Here is a 27,369-nt window from a genome sequence, read left to right on the forward strand (position 1 = left end):
GTCTATGGTGGGTTGACCCCAAGTAGCCCAAAGACTCTTGCCCACGTCCTTGTGGAGGGTCCATTCCGTGGGTATCACCTGACCCCTCCGACTGAGACAGTCTGCCAAGACGTTTAAGTCCCCCTGGATGAATCTCGTCAACAGGGAGATGCCTCGATTTCTTGACCATAAGAAAAGGTCCCTTGCGATCTCGAGCAGCGTGAAGGAGTGTGTGCCTCCTTGCTTGGAGATGTACGCCAAAGCTGTGGTGTTGTCTGAGTTGACCTCTACCACTTAGTTTCGAAGAAGCTTTCGAATATCATCAAGGCCAAGTGGACTGCTAATAGCTCCTTGCCGTTGATGTGCATGCTCTTCTGACTTGAGGTCCACAGACCCGAGCATTCCCGACCGTCCAGGGTCGCACCCCAACCCAAATCCGACGCGTCTGAGAACAACGCGTGGTTTGGGTTCTTGACTGCTAGGGATATTCCCTCTCTCAGACTGATATTGCTGTCCCACCATTTCAGGCATGCCTTTACTGGTTCGGAGACTGGGAATGATACCGGCTCTAACGTCTTGTCCTAGTTCTAGTGAGAGGCTAGATGGAACCGGAGAGGCAGAAGGTGTAGTCTCCCTAGTGAGACAAACTGCTCCAGGGATGAGAGAGTCCCTAAGAGACTGTTCCAACTCCTGACTGAACAAACGTTATCTTTTCAGTATTAGTTGGACTTCGAGCAGGGCTTGTTCTGATCGGTGGCAGACGAAAAAAAAAAAAAAAAAAAAAAACTGGACTGCGAATCTCCATCCTCAAAAATAGAATAATCTGGGATGGGATCAGTAGGGACTTTTAGGTTGACCAAAAGTCCCAACTCCCTGGCCAGACTCAACGTCCAATGTAGATCCTGCAGACAGCGAAGACTGGACGATGCTCTGAGAAGCCAGTCGTCCAAGTACAGGGAGGCTCGGATCCCCGATAGATGGAGGGATTTTGCCGCATTCCTCATGAGCCTTGTAAACACGAGAGGAGCAGGAGTGAGGCCAAAGCACAGGGCTCGAAACTGGTACCCCACATTCCTGTAAACAAACCTCAGAAACGGTTGGGAATCCGGGTGTATAGGAATGTGGAAGTATGCCTCCTGAAGGTCGAGAGAGACCATCCAGTCGCCTTCCATTAATGCTGTCAAGACAGCCTGGTAGACTTCATCGTGAAGTTTGTCTTGACAATGAACACATTGAGCGCACTTGCCTCTTACGTACTCCTGCAGTGAACATGGCTGCCAGATCATTGGAGCCATCCCTGAGGAACTTGTTCCTGCAGAGAACGTGGCTGTCAGATCATTGGAGCCATCCCTGAAAGCCTTGTATATGCATGACATAATTGTACAGCAAAACTTCAAACGCTCGAAAAAAACTCCTAACAGGAGATGGTCTAGCTCTGAAGTCGACAATAAAATCTTGGAGCGTCTCATGGCCAGGCGCCAGGGAGAGTCTATGAGTGTCATATTAGACTCTCGCTCTATAAGCCAGCTTAAAAGTAGGGAAAGCAAAGGCTGTCTCACCCAAACTCCTCCTGGTGATAAACCAGTCGCCTAGCAAACGTAAAGCTCTCTTAGAAGAGCGAGAGAGCACTAGCTTATAAAAACAACGGCTTCGAAGTAGCTAGGCCTAGTGTACACTCTGACGTTTAGGCGAACGAGGAGCAGCAGTTACAAAAAGATCCGGACAAAGATCCTTAAAAATCAGTATGATTTATTTAAAGTCCATAGAGAGCTAAGCAGCTTTAGGCTCCTCTCCGTCTGACAGAGTCCTCAAGGGAATATCAGTAGGAGGGGGAACAGCAACTTCCTCATCTGAAGGAATCTTGTCCGACAACAGCCGAGTCTCAAGCAAGGGAGAGACCTGCCGTGGTGGCAATGCTTGACAAGCAGAGTCCACACGCACTGGTGCATTAGTAGCGGACCAAGACGCAACGTCATGTAACTGCTTAACAGTCTGTGAACTGTCAACAACAACAGGTGCGGGAGGACGCTCGGCGTCCACTCGAGACTGTTTTGACTGCTTAGTCTGAGCAGTCAAAACAACTCTAGACTGCGGTAGTTGACGCTCAGCGTCAAAACAAGTCAACTCCGCTGGTTGGCGAACGTCCTGAACGTCAACAGGAGCATTAGGAAGCAGCCTAACGTCCAAATGCGGCTGAAAGCCAACACGTGACCGCATCAAGTGAGGCTCTACATATCGTGACTGACGTGACTTAGCTACGCCAACGTCAACAGGACGCACAAAGGTTCGTTTGGGCGGCTGAAGGCCAGGATCTCGATGAGATAAACGGCTAGGATCAACGTGAACCTTATCGGCAGAATAGTCTTCCATAAGAGAGGTAAGCTTATTCTGCATGTCTTGCCGTACAACCCATTTAGGAACAACGGGAATGGTTGCGGTAAGAGACGAGGGTAACGTCTGTGACTGCAAAACCTTGCCTACAAAAAGACTCTCGGAGCCTGTGTTACGTTTTTGTTTAGGCAGCGAGCAGTCTTCCGATGACTGCATAGTGTCAGAGCTGTCCTAATAGTTAAAACCAGGACGCTGGACCTGTCCTGAAAGGACTGACTTTCGCTTAAAGGGCCTCGAAACCTTGTTCCACAGTTTCTTATGCCAAAAGCCTTCGGATGACGAGGAGAAAATCGTCTCTCTCGTCTAATGGTAGGGGCGATCTTGGTGAGATACGCCTGATACCATAGAGGGAACGTCTGTTCGCTGATCAAGGCCTCTCGAACCCATAAGTCGTACGACATTACTTCTCCCCTGGGCTTGGGAGCTTGCAAGAGGTCTCGGACTAGGCGAACGACAGGCACGAACAGACGAACCCTCGGTCGCAACACTGATAACACTTTGCGCAATATCACTTTATCACTACGATTTTCTGTTTTGCACTTATTTCACTGAAATCAAATTTTTTAACAATTCACATTAGGTATGAATAAAACTGATTTCTACCTGAAGCACGCAATTCTACCCTCATCAAAAGGTTATAATTGCGAAATCAGTCGTATAATGTAAGCACATTAAAACAAGCAAAAAAAAAAAAAAAAACAGTAAACATATTTTAAGATAAAAAGATCAGTGGCTGGAAAGAAGACTAAACACTAGTTCATTCAAAACTACGTTTTCAATCTCTCACCGTACAGTGCCTTGGGACGAGAATAAAAACTAAAAAAGTTTTATCCTTTCTCCCCGTACAGAGACTAGGGACGAGAGTAAAAAGCTGACTCGAGAACAACGTTACTCGCTTGGGACGAGAATAAAGATCGGAACGTTCTCTCTCCTCTCTCTCTCTCCGTCTCTATCTCTCTCTCTCTCTTGATTTCGCACCGAAGAGAAGAGCCCACTTACCTTTCGTCAATAAACAGGTTATTTGACCAAAGGAAAAAACTGAAAGGTTTTTCAATTAAAAAGTTCCTTTAAAATAGTATTTAAAACATTTAAGCTTTGAAAGAAAAATGAACAAAACGTCAGAATCGATTTACTCTTTCTGCAAAGGGAAACCGTGATACTCTCTCTCTCTATCGTAACGATAGAGCGCAAACTGCGTAGCATAAATAAACTAAACGTTAGTTCATCTTTGAAACAGTACGAAGACTATTCAAAGAAAAAACTTTCATAAAATATTTACTAAAAAATTTTTATTTAATAAGTTTTAAATCATTTGCTCTGTAAAAGTTATTTACAATTGAAAAGGGCTCAACGTTGTTTAACTTCGGTTTCCAAGTTAGGACCGCCTACTCTCAGGAAAGGTCGCATATAAACAAATCATTAAAATTTATTTTGATGTTTATTATAAATGGAAAGCTAATCGAAGAGGCCTAATAAAGGCGGTTGAGATATAAAATATATAGAGGAAAATCTATAATTAATTTATAACGTGATAAGATAATTGCTAAAAGCCTAAAACACACTTCCGTCTAAGGGAAGGGTCGGCCATTTAAAAGTCAAAGAAAGTCCATACTCTCTCTCTTGTCATCAAAAATTAAATCTATCCAAAAACGAGTTCAAGATTTAAGATGAAGATAAAACACCTGCACTGCGAACGCTCAAACCAAAATGAAGTACTTCACCAAATATGTTGAAAAAACTCCAGGTTCTACAGCGAGTATTGATACGTCTTGTCGTCAAGGTCGACAGAGAAGAATTGAAGGGTTTGTTTACATGCAAGAGTGGTATCTGGCCGATAGTGGCGCTGGTGGGCACACCCGCAACCTTCATAGCGATCGCTCGCGAGTTTTTGAGTGTGTTTTCTGTCGAGCCGCTGAGTAGCAGCTATTATATATTCACCGGCTAAGTTAAATATTTAAAAATTAATATTGATGACTTATATGAATGTTGGTAACAGATACTGAGTAAGAGTGTAGAAATGCTGTAAATAAAATAAAGCCCAAATTTCCTAATTTCTGATGTCAAACAAAATGCCACATAGGGAGGTAGTTTTGTCAGTACACCTCACGTGGTGCTATGTAGGCATTACTTTAGGATCTTTGCAGGATTCCTTTGGCCTCTAGTTGCACTTGATTTATATTATTCTACTTCATCTCTGCTTTTACTTCCTTTCTCCCATTTTGCAGTCCAACCTCTTCTAGCTTTTACCTCACAGTGTAAACAAGGGTTTTACTCTGAATGCATTGGGTGCTATGTATTGGACCCTAGCGTAGGGTAATATAACCTGATTCTATGAATCCAATTCAAATTAATTGATTTCTGTAGGAGCAAGAAATGGGTAACCATATAATACATGGTTTAATGTTAGCTAACATTATACACAGAAGGGAAAAATGATATTTTAATTATAAAATAAATTTTTGAATATACTTACCCGGTTAATATATAATAGCTGCAACTCTGTTGCTCGACAGACACATACATAAAAAACTCGCGAGCGATCGCTATGCAGGTTGCGGGTGTGCCCACCAGCGCCAACTGTCGGCCAGATACCACTCTCGGATGTAAACAAAACCTTCAATTTCTTCTCATCCCACTGAGTCTCTATTGGGGAGGAAGGGAGGGTCATTTAATTTATATATTTACCGGGTAAGTATATTCAAAAATTTATTTTATAATTAAAATATCATTTTTAAATATTTAAATTAGCCGGTGAATATATAATAGCTGATTCACACCCAAGGAGGTGGGTAGAGACCAGAGTTAATTATGTTTACAGCGTATAAGCTAAGAGTTTTTTCATTTTGGCAGTTATCAATATAACAAAACCAAAATAAATAGGTACCTGGTGAGGAAGTTGACTTAGACGATTACTCTGCCTTGTAAGTCTGTCTTCCTCACGGAGCCCAGCGATCCTCTTAGGATGCTGACAGACTCCCAGGAGCTGAAGTATCAAGGGCTGCAACCCATACAACAGGACCTCATCAAACCCCTAATCTGGGCGCTCTCAAGAAATGACTTTGACCACCCGCCAAATCAATCAGGATGCGAAAGGCTTCTTAGCCTTCCGTACAACCCATAAAACAATATTAAAAACATTTCAAGAGACAGATTAAAAGGATATTGGAATTAGGGAAGTGTAGTGGTAGAACCCTCACCCACTACTGCACTCGCTGCAATGAATGGACCCAGTGTGTAGCAGTAAAGAGTCTGGACATCTTTTAAGTAAAATGACACGAACACTGACTTGTTTCTCCAAGAAGTCGCGTCCATAATACTTTGCAGAGATTTATCTTGCTTGATGGCCACGGAGGTTGCTATATCTCTAACTTCGTGCGTCTTAACCTTAAGCAAACATCGGTCTTTCTCATTCAAGTGAGAATGAGCTTCTCGTATCAAAAAAATCTGATAAAAAATGACAAAGAAATCTTTGACATAGGCAATGAAGATTTCTTAACTGAGCACCATAATGCCTCAGATTTCCCTCGTAATGACTTAGTACGAGCTAAATCGAACTTAAGAGCTCTAACAGGACATAATACTCTTTCCAGTTCGTTGCCTACGATCTCTGATAAGCAAGAATATCAAAAGATTTAGGCCAAGGACGAGAAGGCAGTTCATTTTTGGCCAGGAAACCAAGTTGAAGTGAACAAGTGGCTTTTTTCTGTAGAAAAGCTGATGTTCTTACTGAAGGCATGAAGTTCACTGACCCTTTTAGCCGAAGCCAAGCACACTAGGAAAAGTGTCTTGAGGGTGAGATCCTTCAGGGAGGCTGAATGTAATGGCTCAAACCTGTCTGACATGAGGAACCTTAGGACCACGTCTAAGTTCCATCCAGGAGTTGCCAAACGACGTTCCTTAGAGGTCTCAAAAGACTTAAGGAGATCTTGGAGATCTTTATTGTTAGAAAGATCTAAGCCTCTATGTCGAAAGACCGAAGCCAACATGCTCCTGTAGCCCTTAATCGTGGGAGCTGAAAGGGAGCGAACCTTTCTCAGATGTAAAAGAAAATCTGCGATTTGGGCTACAGAGGTACTGGACGAGGACACAGATGCTGACTTGCACCAGTCTCGAAAGACTTCCCACTTCGACTGGTATACTCTAATGGTAGAAGCTCTCCTAGCTCTTGCAATCGCACTGACTGCCTCCTTCGAAAAACCTCTAGCTCTTGAGAGTCTTTCGATAGTGTGAAGGAAGTCAGACGAAGAGCGGGGAGGTTTTGATGGACATTCTTTACGTGGGGCTGACGTAACAGATCTACCCTTAGAGGAAGACTTCTTGGAAAGTCTACCAGCCATTGAAGTACCTCAGTGAACCACTCTCTCGCGGGCCAGAGGGTAGCAACCAACGTCAACCTTGTCCCTCCGTGAGAGGCGAACTTCTGCAGTACCTTGTTGACTATTTTGAATGGTGGGAATGCATATAAGTCCATAAAAGACCAATCCAGTAGAAACGCGTCTATGTAGATTGCTTCTGTATCTAGGACTGGAGAGCAAAAGATTGGTAACCTTTTGGTCAACGAGGAGGCAAAGAGGTCTATGGTTGGTTGACCCCAAGAAGCCCAAAGACTCTTGCCCACGTCCTTGTGGAGGGTCCATTCCGTGGGTATCACCTGACCCCTCCGACTGAGACAGTCTGCAAAGACGTTCAAGTCCCCCTGGATGAATCTCGTCAACAGGGAGATGCCTCGAATTCTAGACCATAAGAGGTCCCTTGCGATCTCGAGCAGCGTGAAGGAGTGTGTGCCTCCTTGCTTGGAGATGTACGCCAAAGTTGTGGTGTTGTCTGAGTTGACCTCTACCACTTAGTTTCGAAGATGCTTCCTAATATCATCAAGGCCAAGTGGACTGCTAATAGCTCCTTGCCGTTGATGTGCATGCTCTTCTGACTTGAGGTCCACAGACCAGCGCATTCCCGACCGTCCAGGGTCGCACCCAACCCAAACCCGACGCGTCTGAGGACAACACGTGGTTTGAGTTCTTGACTGCTAGGGATAGTCCCTCTCTCAGACTGATATTGCTGTCCCACCATTTCAGGCATGCCTTTATTGGTTCGGAGACTGGGAATGATACCGTCTCTAATGTCTTGTCCTAGTTCCAGTGAGAGGCTAGATGGAACCGGAGAGGCAGAAGGGGTAGTCTCCCTAGTGAGACAAATTGCTCCAGGGATGAGAGAGTCCCTACGAGACTGTTCCAACTCCTGACTGAATAAACGTTTTCTTTTCAGCATTAGTTGGACTTCGAGCAGGGCTTGACTGCGAATCTCCATCCTCAAAAATAGAATAATCTGGGATGGGATCAGTTGGGACTTTTAGGTTGACCACAAGTCCCAACTCCCTGGCCAGACTCAACGTCCAAGGTAGATCCTGCAGACAGTGAAGGCTGGACGATGCTCTGAGAAGCCAGTCGTCCAAGTACAGGGAGGCTCGGATCCCCGATAGCTCGAAACTGGTACCCCACATTCCTGTAAACAAACCTCAGAAACGGTTGGGAATCCGGGTGTATAGGAATGTGGAAGTATGCCTCCTGAAGGTCGAGAGAGACCATCCAGTCGCCTTCCATAAATGCTGTCAAGACAGCCTGGAAGACTTCATCGTGAAGTTTGTCTTGACAATGAACACATTGAGCGCACTTGCCTCTTATGTACTCCTGCAGTGAACATGGCTGCCAAATCATGGAGCCATCCCTGAGGGACTTGTTCCTGCAGAGAACGTGGCTGTCAGATCATTGGAGCCATCCCTGAAAGCCTTGTTTATGCATGACATAATTGTACAGCAAAACTTCAAAGGCTCGAAAACAGCTGTGAAGTTGACCTGTAAAATCTTGGAGCGTCTCATGGCCAGGCGCCAGGGAGAGTCTATGAGGTTTGAGAAGTCTATCTGGGCAGAGGCAGGAACTCCCAAGCCGAGAACTTCTCTCGTGTCATATCAGACTCTCGCTCTATAAGCCAGTTTAAAAGAAGGGAAAGCAAAGGCTGTATCCCCCAAACTCCTCCTGGTGATAAACCAGTCGCCTAGCAAACGTAAAGCTCTCTAGGAGAGCGAGAGAGCACTAGCTTATAAAAACAACGGCTTCGAAGTAGCTAGGCCTAGTGTAAGCTCTGACGTTTAGGCGAACGAGGAGCAGCAGTTACAAAAAGATCCGGACAAAGATCCTTAAAAATCAGCATGATTTATTTAAAGTCCATAGAGGGCTAAGCAGCTTTAGGCTCCTCTCCGTCTGACAGAGTCCTCAAGGGAATATCAGTAGGAGGGGGAACAGCAACTTCCTCATCTGAAGGAACCTTGTCCGATAATAGCTGACTCTCAAGCAAGGGAGAGACCTACCGTGGTGGCAATGCTTTACAAGCAGAGTCCACACGCACTGGTGCATTAGTAGCGGACCAGGACGCAACGTCATGTAACTGCTTGACAGTCTGTGAACTGTCAACAACAACAGGTGCGAGAGACCAGGACGCAACGTCATGTAACTGCTTGACAGTCTGTGAACTGTCAACAACAACAGGTGCGTGAGGACGCACAGCGTCCACTCGAGACTGCTTTGACTGCCTAGACTGAGCAGTCAAAACAACTCTAGAATGCGGAGGTTGACGCTCAGCGTCAAAACAAGTCAACTCCGATTGTTAGCGAACGTCCTGAACGTCAACAGGAGCATCAGCAAGTGGCCTAACGTCCAAATGTGGCTGAAAATCCACACGAGACCGCATCGAGTGTGGTTCTAAACAACCTGACTGACGTGACTTAGCTACGCCAACGTCAACAGGACGCACAAAGGAACGTTAGGGTGGCTGAAAGCCAGGATCTCGATGAGATAAACGGCTAGGCTCAACAGACTTATCGGCAGAATAGTCTTCCATAAGGGAGGCAAGCTTATCCTGCATGTCTTGCCGTACAACCCATTTAGGATCAACGGAAATGGTTGCGGTAAGAGACGAGGGTAACGTCTGTGACCGCAAAACCTTGCCAACAAAAAGACTCTCGGAGTCTGTGTTACGCTTTTGTTAGGCGGCGAGCAGTCTTCCGATGACTGCATAGGGTCAGAGCTGTCCTAATGGCTACAACCAGGACGCTGGACCTGTCCTGAAAGGACTGACTTTCGCTTAAGGGCCTCGAAACCTTGTTTCAGGTTTCTTATGCGAAAAGCCTTCGGATGACGAGGAGAAAATCGTCTCTCTCGTCTTGGTAAGATACACCCGATACCATAGAGGGAACGTCTGTTCGCTGATCAAGGCCTCTCGAACCCATAAGTCGTACGACATTACTTCTCCCCTGGGCTTGGGAGCTTGCAAGAGGTCCCGGACTAGGCGAACGACAGGCACGAACAGACGAACCCTCGGTCGCAACACTGATAACACTTTGCGCAATATCACTTTATCACTACGATTTTCTGTTTTGCACTTATTTCACTGAAATCGAAACTTTTACTGATTTCTACCTGAAGCACGCAATTCTACCCTCATCAAAAGGTAGTAATTGCGAAATCAGTCGTATAATGCAAGCACATTAATACCAGCAAAAACAGTAAACATATTTCAAGATAAAAAATTCAGTGGCTGGGGAAGAGACTAAACACTAGTTCATTCAAAACTACGTTTTCAATCTCTCACCGTACATTGCCTGGGGACGAGAATAAAAAACTAAAAACGTTTTATCCTTTCTCCCCGTACAGAGACTAGGGACGAGAGTAACTCGAGAACAACGTTACCCGCTTGAACGGAACGTTTTCTCTCCTCTCTCTCCCTCCGTCTCTATCTTTCTCTCTCTCTCTCTCTTGATTTCGCACCTAAGAGAAGAGCCCACTTACGTTTCGTCAAAAAAACATGTTATTTGACCAAAGGAAAAAACTGAAAGGTTTTTCAATTAAAAAGTTCCTTTAAAATAGAATTTAAAACATTTAAGCTTTGAAAGAAGAATGAACAAAACGTCAGAATCGATTTACTCTTTCTGCAAAGGGAAACCGTGATACTCTCTCTCTCTTTCGTAACGATAGAGCGCAAACTGCGTAGCATAAATAAACTAAACGTTAGTTCATCTTTGAAACAGTACGAAGACTATTCAAAGAAAATCTTTCATAAAATATCTGTTAAAAAATCTTCATTTAAAAAGTTTTAAATCATTAGCTCTTTAAAAGCTATTTACGATTGAAAGGGCTCAACGTTGTTTAACTTCGGTGTCCAAGTTAGGACCGCCTACTCTCAGGAAGGTCGCATATAAACAAATCATTAAAATTTATTTTTATGTTTATTATAAATGGAAAGTTAATCGAAGAGGCCTAATAAAGGCGGTGAGATATAAAATATATAGAGGAAAATCTATAATTAATTTATAACGTGATAAGATAATTGCTAAAAGCCTAAACACACTTCCGTCTAAGGGAAGGGTCGGCCATTTAAAAGTCAAAGAAAGTCCATACTCTCTGTCATCAAAAATTAAATCTATCCAAAAACGAGTTCAAGGATTTATTTGAAGAAAAACACCTGTACTGCGAAAGCTCAAACCAAATTAAAGTACTTCACCAAATATGATGGGAAAAACTCCAGGTTCAACAGCGAGTAAAAGTACGTCTTGTCGACAGAGAAGAAATTGAAGGTTTTGTTTACATCCGAGAGTGGTATCTGGCCGACAGTTGGCGCTGGTGGGCACACCCGCAACCTGCATAGCGATCGCTCGCGAGTTTTTTATGTATGTGTCTGTCGAGCAACAGAGTTGCAGCTATTATATATTCACCGGCTAAGGTAAATATTTAAAACTTCTATTATTGTAGCCTATGATGATTATGGTAGTCATACCATAGCAAGCATCTAAGATTTGTTGTTTTTATGCAGACCCCTTTTATCATTAGATCAGTATATGTCTATTCTCTTGAAATCTAGACTAGTATACATTTAAAAGTTACTAAAGACAGTGGAGAACTATCATAGGAAAACACACTGGTCTACTGTATACAGTACTGTTGCCTGTTAAATTTACGAAGAAGGTTGAGGTGTACATAAGAACATATACAAACATTGCCATATTTCTGGCCTTAGTATACCCTCTCATCCCACTAAATTCTACTAAACTCTTTGGAATCGATGACCTATTAAAACATTCTTTCTCTTTGGAGCACACAACAGAAATGTAGACAGAATACGTAGGTTTGATACAACTAAGCACAGAGAAATTTTTTGCAATTGAATGTAAGAATTGATTTGCAGTCTTAGAGACTTTAGGAGACAAAGAGAAGACAATTAATGAAGAATGGTGTGATATTAAGAACATATATCAGCCACATCAAATTTATTCTTAATAAAAACTTTAACTTTTAAACAGAATGAATAATACAACTAGAACTTACGTAAACCATCTGTCGTTTGTCCATATCAACAAGAGCAGTATTGCAATCAATTCTGAGTTGTCTCATCTGTTCTAAGGTATTACCAAGAGATGGATCACCAAATTGATGGTGATCTGGTTCAGCATCTAAATCTTCTAAACCATCAGTAGCTCCACCATCATCCCAAACAGGTGGGGGAGGCGGTTGTACCTTTCTAGGACGACCTAGACGACCAGGAACTCTCTCTACTGGAGATGTATTAAGGGGATCTCTTGGCCCATAACCTACAACCTGAAATGTAAATGAAGAATTTATTTCTATACAGTTTAATGATTGATAAAAACTACAGCAAAGCATTCTACTAATCAAGTTTTCTAACTACAGCACAGACTTTTTGAACAATGGAATGTTGGGTGAGATTCATTTGAATTGAGACCTCATGATAAAAGACTTCCTATTAAAATGACAAATTTGGAAGTAATTTGCATTTTCCCTAACGATACAAACCTTGACTTTTTATATAGAATATACTTCTCGCAAAGCTGGAAACTAGCCTTAAGACTTTTAGTAAAGGGGTAGTACCTACTACCCCACTCACCCACACATCTGAGCTATACCACTACTTTTGATCATAGGGAGGACACTTGCATGGGGATAGGTGATGGCAGGACAAATCTGTATAAAGAGCTCAAGGTTTGTATAGTACAAAAAAAAAAAAACAAATTACTGTCCTTCCAAATTTTTCATTTGTTCTGACACTCTATACAAACCATTTTGCTCCTTATAAGGAAACACTCACACTTAAGAGGGTGTAAGTACTAATCAACTGGCTGGTTTTTGACCAGGGGTGTGCCTCCGTGCTCTGCATGAGCTTTATAGAACACCATGACACCTTGCTAAATTTTTTTGCGTATGTGCGAGATAGCAGCCTAGGCATCTTGTGTGATTGTGTGACAACTAAGCAATGTGACTTGTCCAGGTAAGGATTCTTGGAGTAGGATTGCTCCATTGAACTAACCATTGGACATTGCCCGATTCCCACCTTGTTAGGAGAATAGAGACGCAACAAATATATGAACATATACAGTATCAGGTTACACAAGGGAAATGGTTCATACCTGCAGATGGAGGAGCCCAGCTGACAGCATACCAAAAGTGCTGTACCCCAAGCGAGGGGAAGATGAAGGAAAGAAGCCAGTCACTCTTATCTTTCATTCTAGACTAATCTCAGGTAATGTCTGTCCTCAATCATCTGCTACTTGTCTGACAAGAGAGCTTGAGATGTTTAGATCATATGTGCAGCCACCACAGGACCGATGGATAAGGTCTCCATGTTCCTGAGAGCTTGAGATGTTTAGATCACATGTAGAGCCCTCACAGGACCGATGGATAAGGTTTCCATGTTCCTGTGGGTTACGTCTTGCAGGAAGTTGGCTATGAAGGTCATATGATGGTTCTACACACTCGCTTGAAGTACCTGCGGAACAGAATAGTACTTTTCAAATGCTAGGGATGTGCTGATGCTAACATCATGAGCTCTGAGTTTATGCACTTGCGGGGGGAGAGTCAGGATCCAAGACGCAATCTATTACCTTGTGCATTCAAGTAGAGATCGTATTCCTTGTGACTTTCCTTTTTAGACTACCCTTGCTAACAAAAACTTCTGTTAAACTTGGGGGCGAACTCTTGCAGTTCGTCTGAGGTAACATCTCAGCACCCTTACTGGGCAAAGTAACAGTTGATCTGGGTCATCAGTTACAGAATAAAGACTCTCAATCTAGAAGGGCCAGAATCTAGGACGAAGCTGAGCATTACCTGTCCCCAACCCCTTGAATTGGTGATTTCGTAGGAAAGACCTTGTAACTCATCGACTCTCCTGACTGAGGCAAGGGTGAGCAGGAAAACCATCTCAAGTGTCAAGTAAAATGCAAGTTGAATGCAGTGGTTCGTAAGGCGCTCTTTTCAGGGACCATTGTACACAAACTACGTTCCAGGGAGGTGGTCTTACTTCCAGTTGAGGACAGGTACGCTCGAAACTCTGCATGAGGAGAGACAATTTCAACAAAGAAGAAATATCAATTCTTTTCAGTCTAAAAACAAAACTCAGACTGAGCGGTAGCCTTTCACCGCCAAGACCGAACAGAGTTTTTCTCCCCGAAGGTATAACAAAAGCTCCACTATCACTGGGATAGTGGCTTCGAGAAGAACAATACTCTTTCCACATCAACCCCAAAAGACTGCCTACTTTACCTGGAAGATGGCGGAAGATGACTCCCGGAGGTATCTGGACATTCTTCATACAACTGTCTGCGAAAAGCCTCTCTTTGAAAGGAGATGCTGGATAAACTCCAAGTGTGAAGTCATAGGGATTCCACAGCTTTGTGGTAAATCCTTATGTGTGGTTGTCTGAGTAGATCAGAACGTGGAGGGAGCCAGCCTGGGAGGAACCCGTATTGGGCATGGAAGACCAGGTGTTCGGTCGACATCATTACCAGGTCTCCTGGGAGTCGAGTGCTTGTGCTTTATGAATGGTAAGCACACAGGTGCACTATTGCAAGCTACTTTCATTGTGCGAACAGGTGTTCGCGGGTGAGCTACTGTGATAGATCGGTCTGTCAGAAGCGTGTACGCTCTCCCTTTCAGACGAACAGGTAGTCGCAGGGCAGCATTACCTTGATAATGACCTTGCGCTGCCAAAGCAAATCGCTTGAACGCTGCTGAACCAGAGCGATCGTGAACTGCCGAAGCAGAGGTAGCACTTGCATGCAGATCTCTTTGAGGACGTCACGGTTCGCGTAAACCCTCGTTAGTGAGAAAAGCTCAACCTTGCACATCAATAGGTGGATGGGTGCATGGAGCGATGCACATAACTTTCTCGCTGGACTACTTGTCCACAAGCCGAGGCAGCGTATGACAAAGGACAAGCACTCGCCAATGCTCCAGCAGGAGCTTGATGAGTAGTCTTGAGCACTTCAGCATTAAGAGTCGCTAAAGATACGTGTAATCCTGTGTGCGTGAGCAAGCTAGGAAAGATGGGTCCTATCCCCAGGAGGAAAGGAACCCTAAGCTCAGAGCTCAAAGATTCCGGCTTAACCAAACTGGAAAAATTTTGCCGTGTCCTACAAACACGATGGCAAGGGGTCTGAGATTGAACACAGCCTTTGGACCACCTCATCGTCTCGCTCTGAAGAGCCACGCTCAGACAGGTTAGAAAGAGGCATGGAGGGATGCAACACTTTTCCTTTCACTACGTGGATGTGACTACTCAGGGGAAGATCTCACTCGCAAATGAGAAAGGTGCTCACCCTTGAGAGGGGCAGCTCGATGTGTTAAACTTCGCAGACCTTCAGCTCGCTGAGTGTACTCAGGTTGAGGGAAAAAGTTATAATCCACGAGCTGGGGAACAGGACCGAGATCAAGCTCTGAGTTGGCTGCATTTGGCCTTCCTGACTGAGTATTCTGGGGAGTACTAATCTGCACAAGCTCTTGCACATGTGCCGAAGCAGTATGCACAAAGGGTGACCAAGCAGATGCAGAAGATTTCCTGGTAAGGGCACTAGAGACTCTGCAGGTGCATTACCTTCAGAGGCTCTGAGAGGAGGAACGAAATCATCCTCAGAGGAGGTAGGTGTGCGCTTTCTCTGTGCCCCTAACTGGATTAGCTCCAGCAGCCATTCATTGGAAGGGGGACCCAAAATCCCTAAGGAAGGCCAGAGTTGACGGACATCATCAACGGACAGACTCTCCTAAGGCTGAGGTCAGACGACCATCGCTCTCATCAGAACGTTTTCCTGGGAAGACCAAATGAGCAGTTACCGTGGAGGGATCAAGGCAATGAAGAAGGAAGCCGGGGTTTCTTCGCTTTCGAGGAAGACCCCGAAGAAAAGGAATCCCAGGACAAATGGAATGAGAATCGGTATCTACGGCGGACATGAAGGTGCCGCATTGGCACCCTTCAGGCCCAGGACAAGTCGGCACAATGATCCGCAAGAGAAAGCAACCACATCTGAAAAGAGAAAAAGAAAAACCAAGATAGTCAAATAGCCAGTAATTTTTTACAGTAGAGAGAGAGATCATGTCTGTACTCCACACAGCTAAAAGCAAAAGTGGCATTATAGCACAGGTGTGTGTGTGTGTGTGTGCGTGTGTGAGAGCAGGTTAGTTGGTACTAATCCCTAACACAAGCCCGCTAACTAGCGGTGGGTAGTTATACCTCTCTAAATGGCTTATGGCTAGTTTCCAGCTTCACCAGAAGTATATTCGCTGTAAAGAGCGAAATGGTTTGAATAGTGTCGGAACAAATATAATGAGCAATATCCATTGACTTCTGCTTTTAAATTTCCATTCACTGCTTTGGAGGTCTTTTTAACTGGGTGTCTGATTTGCACCTCTCACTGAAAAATAAATTCAGTAATTTACAAAGCTTAGGACTTCTGAAATTCATTATCAAGCAATCTAGGGATCTAGTCATAAGTATACTTAGAAGAGATGTGCATCAATCACATGGGTTGGAAGATCGACTCCTCAAATAATAAAAGAGTTGAATTCAATGAATACACAATGTTTCACATTTATTTGAAATTAAGAAAAAACCTTGGTATAAATTCAGTATAAATTCAAGTTGGCCTCGAAAGAATGATTTGGTAGTTGGTGATTCCTTGAAGTGACAAGTACAGTATGCAATTATTTTAAGCTTTTTTTTCCTTCATTTCCATTCCATTATTTTCTTTATGTAATTTTGTTTTAAAATTATTTCATATTTTAATTTGATTACTGTATGACTAAATATAGATACAATTACATTTTACCAAATTGTCTCTCTTTGGAAAGAATGACTGTACTTTATTAATTTTCTTCTGTTTTACTGACCATTCTAACTCTAGTTCGTTTACATTATTCTTTCCTTTGGTATTTTTCTGTTGTATGAATATTTTATCTAATATGATATTTTAATTATAAAATAAATTTTTGAATATACTTACCCGGTGAATATATAATAGCTGCAACTCAGCGGCTCGACAGAAAACACACTCAAAAAAATCGCGAGCGATCGCTATGAAGGTTGCGGGTGTGCCCACCAGCGCCAACTGTCGGCCAGATACCACTCTTGCATGTAAACAAACCCTTCAATTCTTCTCGTCCCGCTGCGTCTCTATTGGGGAGGAAGGGAGGGCCTTTAATTTATATATTCACCGGGTAAGTATATTCAAAAATTTATTTTATAATTAAAATATCATTTTTAAATATTTAACTTAGCCGGTGAATATATAATAGCTGATTCACACCCAAGGCGGTGGGTAGAGACCAGAGTTAATTAAGTTTACAGCGTATAAGCTAAGAGTTTTTTTGACAGTTATCAATATAACAAAACCAAAATATATAGGTACCTGGTAAGGAAGTTGACTTAGACGATTACTCTGCCTTGTAAGTCTGTCTTCCTCACGGAGCCCAGCGATCCTCTTAGGATGCTGAAAGACTCCCAGGAGCTGAAGTATCAAGGGCTGCAACCCATACAACAGGACCTCATCAAACCCCTAATCTGGGCGCTCTCAAGAAATGACTTTGACCACCCGCCAAATCAACCAGGATGTGAAAGGCTTCTTAGCCTTCCGTACAACCCATAAAACAATATTAAAAACATTTCAAGAGACAGATTAAAAAGGATATTGGAAATAGGGAAGTGTAGTGGTAGAACCCTCACCCACTACTGCACTCGCTGCTACGAATGGACCCAGTGTGTAGCAGTCCTCGTAAAGAGTCTGGACATCTTTCAAGTAAAATGACGCGAACACTGACTTGCTTCTCCAAAAGGTCGCGTCCATGATACTTTGCAGAGATCTATTTTGCTTGAAGGCCACGGAGGTTGCTATAGCTCTAATCTCGTGCGTCTTAACCTTAAGCAAAGATCGGTCTTCCTCACTCAAGTGGGAATGGGCTTCTCGTATTAAAAATCTGATAAAATATGACAAAGCATTCTTTGACATAGGTAAAGATGGTTTCTTAACCGAACACCATAACGGTTCAGATTTACCTCGTAAAGGCTTAGTACGAGCTAAATAGAACTTAAGAGCTCTAACGGGACATAATACTCTCTCTAGTTCGTTGCCTACGATCTCTGATAAGCAAGGAATATCAAAAGATTTAGCCCAAGGACGAGAAGGCAGTTCATTCTTGGCCAGGAAACCAAGTTGAAGAGAACAAGTGGCTTTTTCTGTGGAAAAACCGATGTTCTTGCTGAAGGCATGAAGCTCACTGACTCCTTTAGCCGAGGCCAAGCACAACAGGAAAAGAGTCTTAAGAGTGAGATCCTTCAGGGAGGCTGAATGTAAAGGCTCAAACCTGTCTGACATGAGGAACCTTAGGACCACGTCTAAGTTCCATCCAGGAGTAGCCAAACGACGTTCCTTAGAAGTTTCAAAAGACTTAAGGAGATCTTGTAGATCTTTATCGTTGGAAAGATCTAAGCCTCTATGCCGGAAGACCGAAGCCAACATGCTCCTGTAGCCCTTGATCGTGGAAGCTGAAAGGGAGCGAACCTTTCTCAGGTGTAAGAGAAAATCAGCGATTTGGGCTACAGAGGTACTGGACGAGGATACAGATACTGACTTGCACCAGTTTCGGAAGATTTCCCACTTCGATTGGTATACTCTAATGGTAGAAGCTCTCCTCGCTCTTGCAATCGCACTGGCTGCCTCCTTCGAAAAGCCTCTAGCTCTAGAGAGTCTTTCGATAGTCTGAAGGCAGTCAGACGAAGAGCGGGGAGGCCTTGGTGTACCTTTTTTACGTGGGGCTGACGTAACAGGTCTACTCTTAGAGGAAGACTTCTTGGAAGGTCTACCAGCCATCGAAGTACCTCGGTGAACCATTCTCTCGCGGGCCAGAGGGGAGCAACTAACGTCAACCTTGTCCCTTCGTGAGAGGCGAACTTCTGCAGTACCTTGTTGACAATCTTGAATGGTGGGAATGCATATAGGTCTAGATGAGACCAATCTAGAAGAAAAGCGTCTATATGTATTGCTGCTGGGTCTGGGACTGGAGAGCAATAGATTGGAAGCCTCTTGGTCATCGAGGTTGCAAAGAGGTCTATGGTGGGTTGAACCCAAGTCGCCCAAAGCCTCTTGCACACGTCCTTGTGGAGGGTCCATTCTGTAGGAATTACCTGACCCTTCCGACTGAGGCAATCTGCTAAGACGTTCAAGTCGCCCTGGATAAACCTCGTTTCCAGGGAGATGCCTCGATCTCTTGACCAAATGAGCAGGTCCCTTGCAATCTCGTACAGTGTCAGGGAGTGGGTGCCTCCTTGCTTGGAAATGTATGCCAAGGCTGTGGTATTGTCCGAGTTGATCTCCACCACTTTGTTTCGAAGGAGACTCTCGAAGTTCATCAAGGCCAGGTGGACTGCCAAAAGCTCCTTGCCGTTGATGTGCATGCTCCTCTGACTTGAGGTCCACAGACCTGAGCATTCCCGACCGTCCAGGGTCGCACCCCAACCCAAATCCGATGCGTCTGAGAATAGAACGTGGTTTGGTTTCTGAACTGCTAGGGGAAGTCCCTCTCTTAGACTGATATTGTCGTTCCACCAATTCAGGCATGCCTTTACTGTTTCGGAAATCGGGATTGAGACCGCCTCTAGCGTCTTGTCCTTTTTCCAGTGAAAAGCTAGATGGAACTGGAGAGGTCGAAGGTGTAGCCTTCCTAGCGAGACAAACTGCTCCAGGGATGATAGAGTTCCTACTAGACTCATCCAATTCCTGACTGAGCAACGTTCTCTCTTCAACATCCGTTGGATTACGAGCAGGGCTTGATCTATTCGGGGGGGCAGACGGAAAAGCCCGAAAAACTGGACTGCGAATCTCCATCCCTAAATACAGTATAGTTTGGGATGGAATCAGCTGGGACTTTTCCATGTTGACCAAAAGTCCCAATTCCTTGGTCAGATCCAATGTCCAATGAAGATCCTTCAGACAGCGATGACTGGACGAGGCTCTGAGAAGCCAGTCGTCCAAGTAAAGGGAGGCTCGGATTCCCGATAAATGGAGGAATTTTGCCACATTCCTCATAAGCCTCGTAAACACGAGAGGAGCAGGACTTAGGCAAAAGCACAGGGCCCGAAACTGGTACACCACATTGTCGAAAACAAACTTCAGAAAAGGTTGGGAATCTGAGTGAATGGGGATGTGGAAGTATGCGTCTCTTAGGTCGAGAGAGACCATCCAGTCTCCCTTTCTGACCACTGCTAAGACTGATTTCGTGGTCTCCATGGTAAACTTTGTCTTTGTGACAAAGACGTTCAGAGCACTGACGTCTAGCACCGGTCTCCAACCTCCTGTCTTCTTCGGTACTAGGAAGAGGCGGTTGTAAAACCCCGGTGATTGAAGGTCCGAGACTTTCACCACCGCTCCCTTCTCTAGCAAAAGAGACACTTCTAGTTTCAGGGCTTGTCTCTTTGATTCCTCTCGGTAATTGGGAGAGAGATCGATGGGGGAAGTCGCTAGAGGAGGTTTGTGTACAAATGGAATTTTGTACCCCTCTCTAACAAAAACTTCGATAAGGGAGCAAAGAGTAGCTCAGATCTTTGACAGGGAGTAACTCCTGCCGACAGAAAAGAGCAAAGGGACTCTCGCTTCTTAAGGACTCCTGAAGTAAAAGAGGAGGAGAGCTCATTGGATCCATCGCGGATGGCTTTATCCATGCAGGACATAATGAGTAAGGAGACATATCTATCAGCCGATGAGATTTTCCTACTTAAGGCTCCCAAACACCAGTCAAGGAAGTTGAAAACTTCAAAAGCTCTAAAAATGCCTTTCAGCAGATGGTCAAGGTCCGAGGATGACCAACTAATCTTCGAGCGTCTCATGACTAGGCGGCGGGGAGAGTCTACAAGGCTTGAGAAGTCGCCCTGGGCAGAGGCAGGGACTCCCAAGCCGAGAACTTCTCCCGTGGCATACCAGACGCTCGATCTAGACGAGAGTTTAGATGGAGGGAAGGCAAATGCCGTCTTCCCCAAACTCCTCTTGGTTTCCAACCAATCGCCTAAAAGCCGTAAAGCTCTCTTGGACGAGCGAGAGAGTACAAGTTTTGTAAAGGCTGGCATGTCAGCAGGTACGCCTAAAACAAACTCAGACGGCGGCGAACGAGGAGCAACAGAGACGAAGTGTTCGGGAAACAACTCTTTAAAAATTAACATGACTTTCTTAAAGTCCATAGATGGCGGAACTGTTCTGGGTTCATTAATATCTGAAGGATGATCCTCAGGCTGAGGGTCAGCAACGTCCTCATCCGAAGGTTCCTCATCTGACAACTGTTGAGAAACAAGCAAAGGGATTGGCAATGCTTGACACGCTGCGTCCACCCGCACTGGTGCATAAGTAGCGGACCAGGACGCAACGTCCTGAAACTGCTTGACAGCCTGTGAACTGTCAACAACAACAGGTGCGTGAGGACGCACAGCGTCCACCCGAGACTGCTTTGACCGCCTAGTCTGAGCAGTCAAAACAACTCTAGACTGCGGATGTTGACGCTCAGCGTCAAAACAAGTCAACTCCGATGGTTGACGAACGTCCTGAACGTCAACAGGAGTATCAGCAAGTTGCCTAACGTCCAAATGCGGCTGAAAATCCACACGAGACCGCGTCGAGCGTGGTTCTAAACAAACTGATTGACGTGGCTTGGCTACACCAACGTCAACAGGACGCACAGAGGAACGTTTGGGTGGCTGAAGGCCAGGATCTCGATGAGATAAACGGCTAGGCTCAACGGAAACCTTATCGGCATTGTAGTCTTCCATAAGGGAGGCAAGCTTAGACTGCATGTCCTGCAGTATAACCCATTTAGGGTCCACGGGAATGGGTGCGGTAACCGACGGGGTTAACGTCTGAGACGGCACAACCTTGCCTTGCTTAGGCGGCGAGCAGTCATCCGATGACTGCAACGGGTCCGAACTGTCCCAATGACTACATCCAGGACGTTGAACCTGTCCTGAAGGGACCGACTTCCGTTTAAGAGGCCTAGAAACCTTGCTCCACGGTTTCTTGCGTGAAAAGCCTTCGGAAGACGAGGAGAAAATAGGCTCTCTCGTCTTATGGTAGGGGCGATCTTGGTGAGATACACCTGATACCATAGAGGGAACGTCTGTTCGCTGATCAAGGCCTCTCGAACCCATAAGTCGTACGACATTACTTCTCCCCTGGGCTTGGGAGCTTGCAAGAGGTCCCGGACTAGGTGAACGACAGGCACGAACAGACGAACCCTCGGTCGCAACACTGTTCACAACACTTTGCGCACTAATCACTTTCCTACTTTCCGCCGTGGCACTATGACACTTAAGTTCCTTCACGTCAGCCATGAGTTGATTACGATCAGTTGCTAACGCTTCAACTCTTTCCCCCAAGGTATGAATAGCACGCAACATATCTTGCATAGATGGTTCCTGAGTGCTAGAAGGGGGGTTAGGAACAACCACTACAGGGGAAGGATTAGGTTCAGGGGCATGTGGAGAGGAAAAATCTACAGACCTAGATGAACTCCTCCTTACCCTATCTCTCTCTAGCCTGCGTGCATATTTATCGAATTCGAGCCAATCGAATTCCGAAAGGCCCACGCATTCCTCACACCGATCTCCCAATTGACAGGTTTTACCCCGACAATTGGAACAAACAGTATGTGGGTCGAGAGAAGCCTTTGGAAGACGCCTATTACAGTCCCTAGCATTACACTTCCGAAATTTAGGTACTTGTGAAGGGTCAGCCATTTTGAATTAGTTAAAGAAAATTCCAAAAAACAATCCAAGTCATCAACAAATAATCTGATTCAATAAAGAGTTCAAGAGTTTTATGTTGAAGAAAAAACACCTGCACTGCGAAAGCTCAAACCAAAATGAAGTACTTCACCAAATATGTTGAGAAAACTCCAGGTTCTACAGCGAGTATTGATACGTCTTGTCGTCAACGTCGACAGAGAAGAATTGAAGGGTTTGTTTACATGCAAGAGTGGTATCTGGCCGACAGTTGGCGCTGGTGGGCACACCCGCGACCTTCATAGCGATCGCACACGAGTTTTTTTAGTGTGTTTTCTGTCGAGTCGCTGAGTTGCAGCTATTATATATTCACCAGCTAAGTTAAATATTTAAAAAGTAATGTGTAGATGTAGGTAGGATAACTAATTGCCAATATCTCTCATTCTATACAGGTACAGTATCTCAATTATGTACAGTAATAATTTCCTTGCTTTCTGATCATCTTTTATTTTAATTTCCCCTTCTCTAATCTGCATTTTATATGTGAATTTCTTTTCAATACAAGATTTCATGCTTTAATTTAATCATGTTACAGTATTTATTACTAATCTCATTCTCGCTTCATTTTCCTTACTCCAATGTTTTATTCACTTGGAAGCAGGAAAAATAAGATTAAAATAAAGAATAAAGAAAATACCAATATTGGTGGTAATTCAGTCTTCTTTGAAGATGATTTTGGAGTGACATATAAACTAGGAAGTACACACCAAAGAGAATAATTAAGAAAGAAAAGAAAAGCTGTGGTACATGATACAAAGCCAATATTAGATGAATGGATTATTGAGAGATTGTCGTAATGGCATAGGAGATCTTAATATTCATAACGCTATATCAAAGCAACATTCAATTTCAATATCTAAAGCAAACCAAAATTTGCTGAGAAATATTTAACATCAAAAACAGTATTGAGTAATGTCACTGTAAGAAAAATAAATAGTCTAACACAGCATAAAGTTTTAACCTAGGCAAACTCATTAACAAAACTACACAAATATAGATAAAGCACCACTAACCTTCACAGCATCACTCTCATCAATCAATACGGTTACTTGTTCAATTTTGAAAGGTTTGTCTGCATCTGCATCTTTCCTTATTTTATTGAGGTCTATTAAGGTTGCATTAGGTGCTAACTTGGTGACTGACCCTGGAGGAGGCTGGACAGGGTTTGGAAGGGGCTGCCCATCTGGTCCTAATGGAGTTCCATCTGAAGCAGTGTTGAAGAGGGTAGGCAGTGGAGACTGAGTTACTGAGAACCTTTCTTTATTGGGTGATGGCTGAAAGAGGTAAAATTATTATACTCACTACAATGCAAATAATTAATTGCTTCACAATAATTTCATTTAGATATACAGTACTAAGTAAAGGGATAACACTAAAAACCTGTAAATCATATATGATTCATTCTTCCATCCTAAATACAGTTTCAAGTGGACAGGTGTGACTTGAATCAGACCATTTTACTCAAGCTTCATGATAAGTAAAGTTGGCTTATGTTGCTGTCTGATTTTTATATTATTTGATGATAAATGTTTAAAATTTAAGTAGGCCAATGAATTTCAGTGATATTTATTAATACATCTATGCCTGAGAACAATATTTCAATTCACAAAAAGATTTCAAGTTTCAGAAAAGGGGCTTTTACTTGCAAGACAGACATTTTTTTCGCCTGATCTGAGTTTAATAACGAACGGTTAGGGATCAGATTTCATCCATTCAGAACTAGACATATACCATAAAGAAAAAAAAGAAAAAAAATCCTATACCAGAACATAAAAAGATTTGCTCAAAATATGTAAATATATCATAATCTCCTAATCATATAAAATTAAATATATACTGTACAGATGTATGCAAGCTACACAGTAAACTGAAACTGATATGGAAGATGATGGCAATGTTCCAGGTACGATGCTGTATATATAATACATATAATAAACACATCATATAAACAATTTAGTTTGGAACACTGAATCAAGAAATATGAAATACGAGGTTGCTTAAGAACACTTTATTTAGCAAGTGAAGGGACATTAGGATCAAGACTACAGTACTAACTTGGGATTGTGCCTCACACTACAGTTGTCTAAAAGAGCGACTAGGATTACTGGAATACAAGGGTTTAGCAGCAGAAGTCTAAAAATCAAAAATTTTAAGTAATTTTTATTTTTCCTAACATAGTTACCGAGAACTACTTTCTTTGGAGTCACTTGTGATCTCCTCTCTATAGACCAAAGTTTCGCGCCCGTTACCCCCCCCCCACTCCGCTCTCTACATAGGCCTACCCCCGCCGCCAAGGAATGTGCCCCGAGGGCAGGATCAGGGCAGGTCGCTGCTACGCTGGGTCATTCTCCTCATTAAGTTCATGGTATTAGCCCACTCTGGCAAGGGAAGGATGGCACTCGGGGAAGGAAGGGAGGGCCATTACCCGAAAGTAGTTCTCGGTAAGTATGTTAGGAAAAATAAAAATTACTTAAAATTTTTGATTTGTTCCAACACGAATACTTACCTCGAACTACTTTCTTTGGAGACTTATACTTTAGGAGGCGGGAGTGCTATTCTGATACTTGACCTGGCACGTAGGGCCTAGAGGGCTATGGAAAAGGGGGCCTAACAGAGCGCGGGAGTGAGGGTAACTGCGCAACCTTACGCTATCATCTAAGACTCACCTCTTGAAAAAAAATTCATCTGATGTTTCCTCCCGAAGTGTAGTCGTGAAGAATGTGTTCTCCTCTGGGGACAGCCTGTAATCTCCTAAGAGGCGAGCCAGAGAGCGGGTAGGAGATAGGGAGGAACCCGCACTTGTGCTTACTGGAGGCTAGCCTCGCAAGCGCCTCTGGTCTTACCGCTACACTGCTTGGAGGGTGGAAATGACTGTCCCAATGGAGAACCCGTCCAAGGATTTTCTTGAAAAATCATTGAGGTAGTGGGCAGTAAAGGTTGACTGGTTCGACCAAATGCCTGCCCGCAGGATCTGCCCCACCGCCATGTTTTTCTCAAAGGCCAAGGAGGTGCTCAGGCCTCTGATGTCATGGGGCCAGGGAGTGCCTGGCACTGCCATTCTATCCTCTTTGTAGGCCCTAGCGATGACTTGTCTCAGCCAGAAGGAAATGGTGTTCTTGGAAACTTGCTTCTTATTAACACCTGTGGAAACGAAGAGGTTTTTGATGCCTGGTCGGAGATGAGCTGTTCTTTCCAGGTATTTCCTGAGAGTCCGTACTGGGCATAATTTCAAATCTTCTGTAATGCCCGTTTTGGGAATGGCAGGAATTGAGAAACCCTCAAACCTCGGGTCCCAGACTGCTGGGTTCTGAATTTTATCCACAAAGGAAGACACGAACTTGAAGGATACCTCTTTCCACCCTTTTGAGTGGGAAACGTCGTAAGACAGACCATGGTTCTCTCCCACCCTCTTAGCGGAAGCTAAGGCTAGCAAGAAGACGGTCTTGAGGGTGAGATCTTTGTCTACGATATCCTTCAGGGGTTCAAAGGGGGGATGACTCAGCATCTTCAAGACCTTGGCTAAGTCCCACCGGGGCACTCTACTCGCCTGAGGGGGGCAGGACTGCTCAAAACTCTTGATCAGCATCGCTATGTGTCTCGAGGCCCCCAGATCGATGCCCTTCAGGAGGAAGACCTGGCCTAAGGCGGCTTGAACTCCTTTTATGGCTGGAATTGACATTCCCACTTTATCTCCAAGATGCACCAGAAATTCTGCTATGTCCGGGACCGAAGCTTTAAGAGGTCTAATATATCTCTCCGAGCACCACTTCGTGAAGGAGGCCCACTTCGCCTGGTATACTGCGGTCGAGGATCTTCTCAAGTATAGGGACATTCTCTTAGCTGTGGCGGCGGAGTATCCCTCTTTCTTCAGGAGCCGCTCGATAGTCTCCAGGCGTGAAGGCGAAGAGCGAGAGGGTTGTCGTGGAGCTTGAAGAAGTGTGTTTGGTGCAGGAGGTCTGACCTGGCGGGCAGAGGCCAAGGTGGCTGACTCGCTAGGTCCTTTAGGTCCGCGAACCACTCTCTCTCCGGCCACCAGGGCGCTACCAAAGTCATCTTTAGGTTTCGGGAGGCCCTTACTCTGTTGAGCACCTGCCTTATCAACGTGAAGGGAGGGAAAGCGTACACATCCAGGTTGTCCCACTTGTGCTGGAAGGCGTCTTCTAGGGCTGCTTTCTGGTCTGGGACCGGGGAGCAATAGACTGGGAGTTGGGCATTGAGCTTTGTTGCAAAGAGGTCCATCACCGGGGAGCCCCAGCGCTGAATGATGAGCTTGGCTACTTCTGGGTGTAGGGACCACTCTGTCCCCACTATTTGGCCCATTCTGCTGAGGCCGTCGGCCAGAACGTTCTTCTTCCCGGGAATGAACCTCGCCAGTAGCACCACGTGCTATTCGTCTGCCCAATTTAGGATGTCTATGGTGAGATCGCACAGCTCCTTTGACCTCATTCCCCCTTGTTTCTTTATGTAGGCCACTACCGTGGCGTTGTCGCACATTAACGCCAAGGTGTTTCCCTTTAGACGACTTGCAAAGTGAAGACACGCCTTCTGGACCGCTTTTAGTTCCAGGACATTGATGTGCAGACGCTTCTCTCTTTCCGACCAGGTACCCCGTGCCGTTTCATCTAGAAGGTGGGCTCCCCACCCTTGGTTTGAAGTGTCTGTGAACAGGAGGTACTCGGGGGGGCCGGACCCGAAGGGCATCCCCTTGAGGGAGTTCGACTGGCAGTGCCACCATTCCAGGGAGGTTCTCGTGTCCGGAAGGACTGGAATTAACATTTTCTGCGAGTCCGTCTGGGACCAGAGGCTCTTGAGGTTCCATTGAATGGGTCTGAGCTTCATCCTCCCTTGGAG

The 27,369-nt window shown here is 44.5% G+C and overlaps 1 protein-coding gene and 1 long non-coding RNA gene across 2 annotated transcripts in view; both read right to left on the reverse strand.

Annotated features, from left to right (window-relative positions):
- The window catches only part of LOC137650244 (uncharacterized), a 473,662-nt gene that overhangs the window by 107,021 nt on the left and 339,272 nt on the right, over window positions 1–27,369 (reverse strand). The gene's annotated exons all lie outside the window — the stretch shown is intronic.
- Window positions 1–27,369, reverse strand: part of LOC137650238 (uncharacterized) — a 101,794-nt gene that overhangs the window by 49,794 nt on the left and 24,631 nt on the right. The window contains exons 4-5 of the mRNA XM_068383513.1: window positions 23,532–23,792; window positions 11,745–12,014 (exon numbers count right to left, since the gene is read on the reverse strand). Coding sequence (XP_068239614.1) covers window positions 11,745–12,014; window positions 23,532–23,792 — 531 coding nt within the window. The remainder of the gene's footprint in view (window positions 1–11,744; window positions 12,015–23,531; window positions 23,793–27,369) is intronic.

The sequence above is a fragment of the Palaemon carinicauda genome, chromosome 11 (assembly GCF_036898095.1).
Source record: "Palaemon carinicauda isolate YSFRI2023 chromosome 11, ASM3689809v2, whole genome shotgun sequence".
NCBI classification, from domain to species: domain Eukaryota; kingdom Metazoa; phylum Arthropoda; class Malacostraca; order Decapoda; family Palaemonidae; genus Palaemon; species Palaemon carinicauda.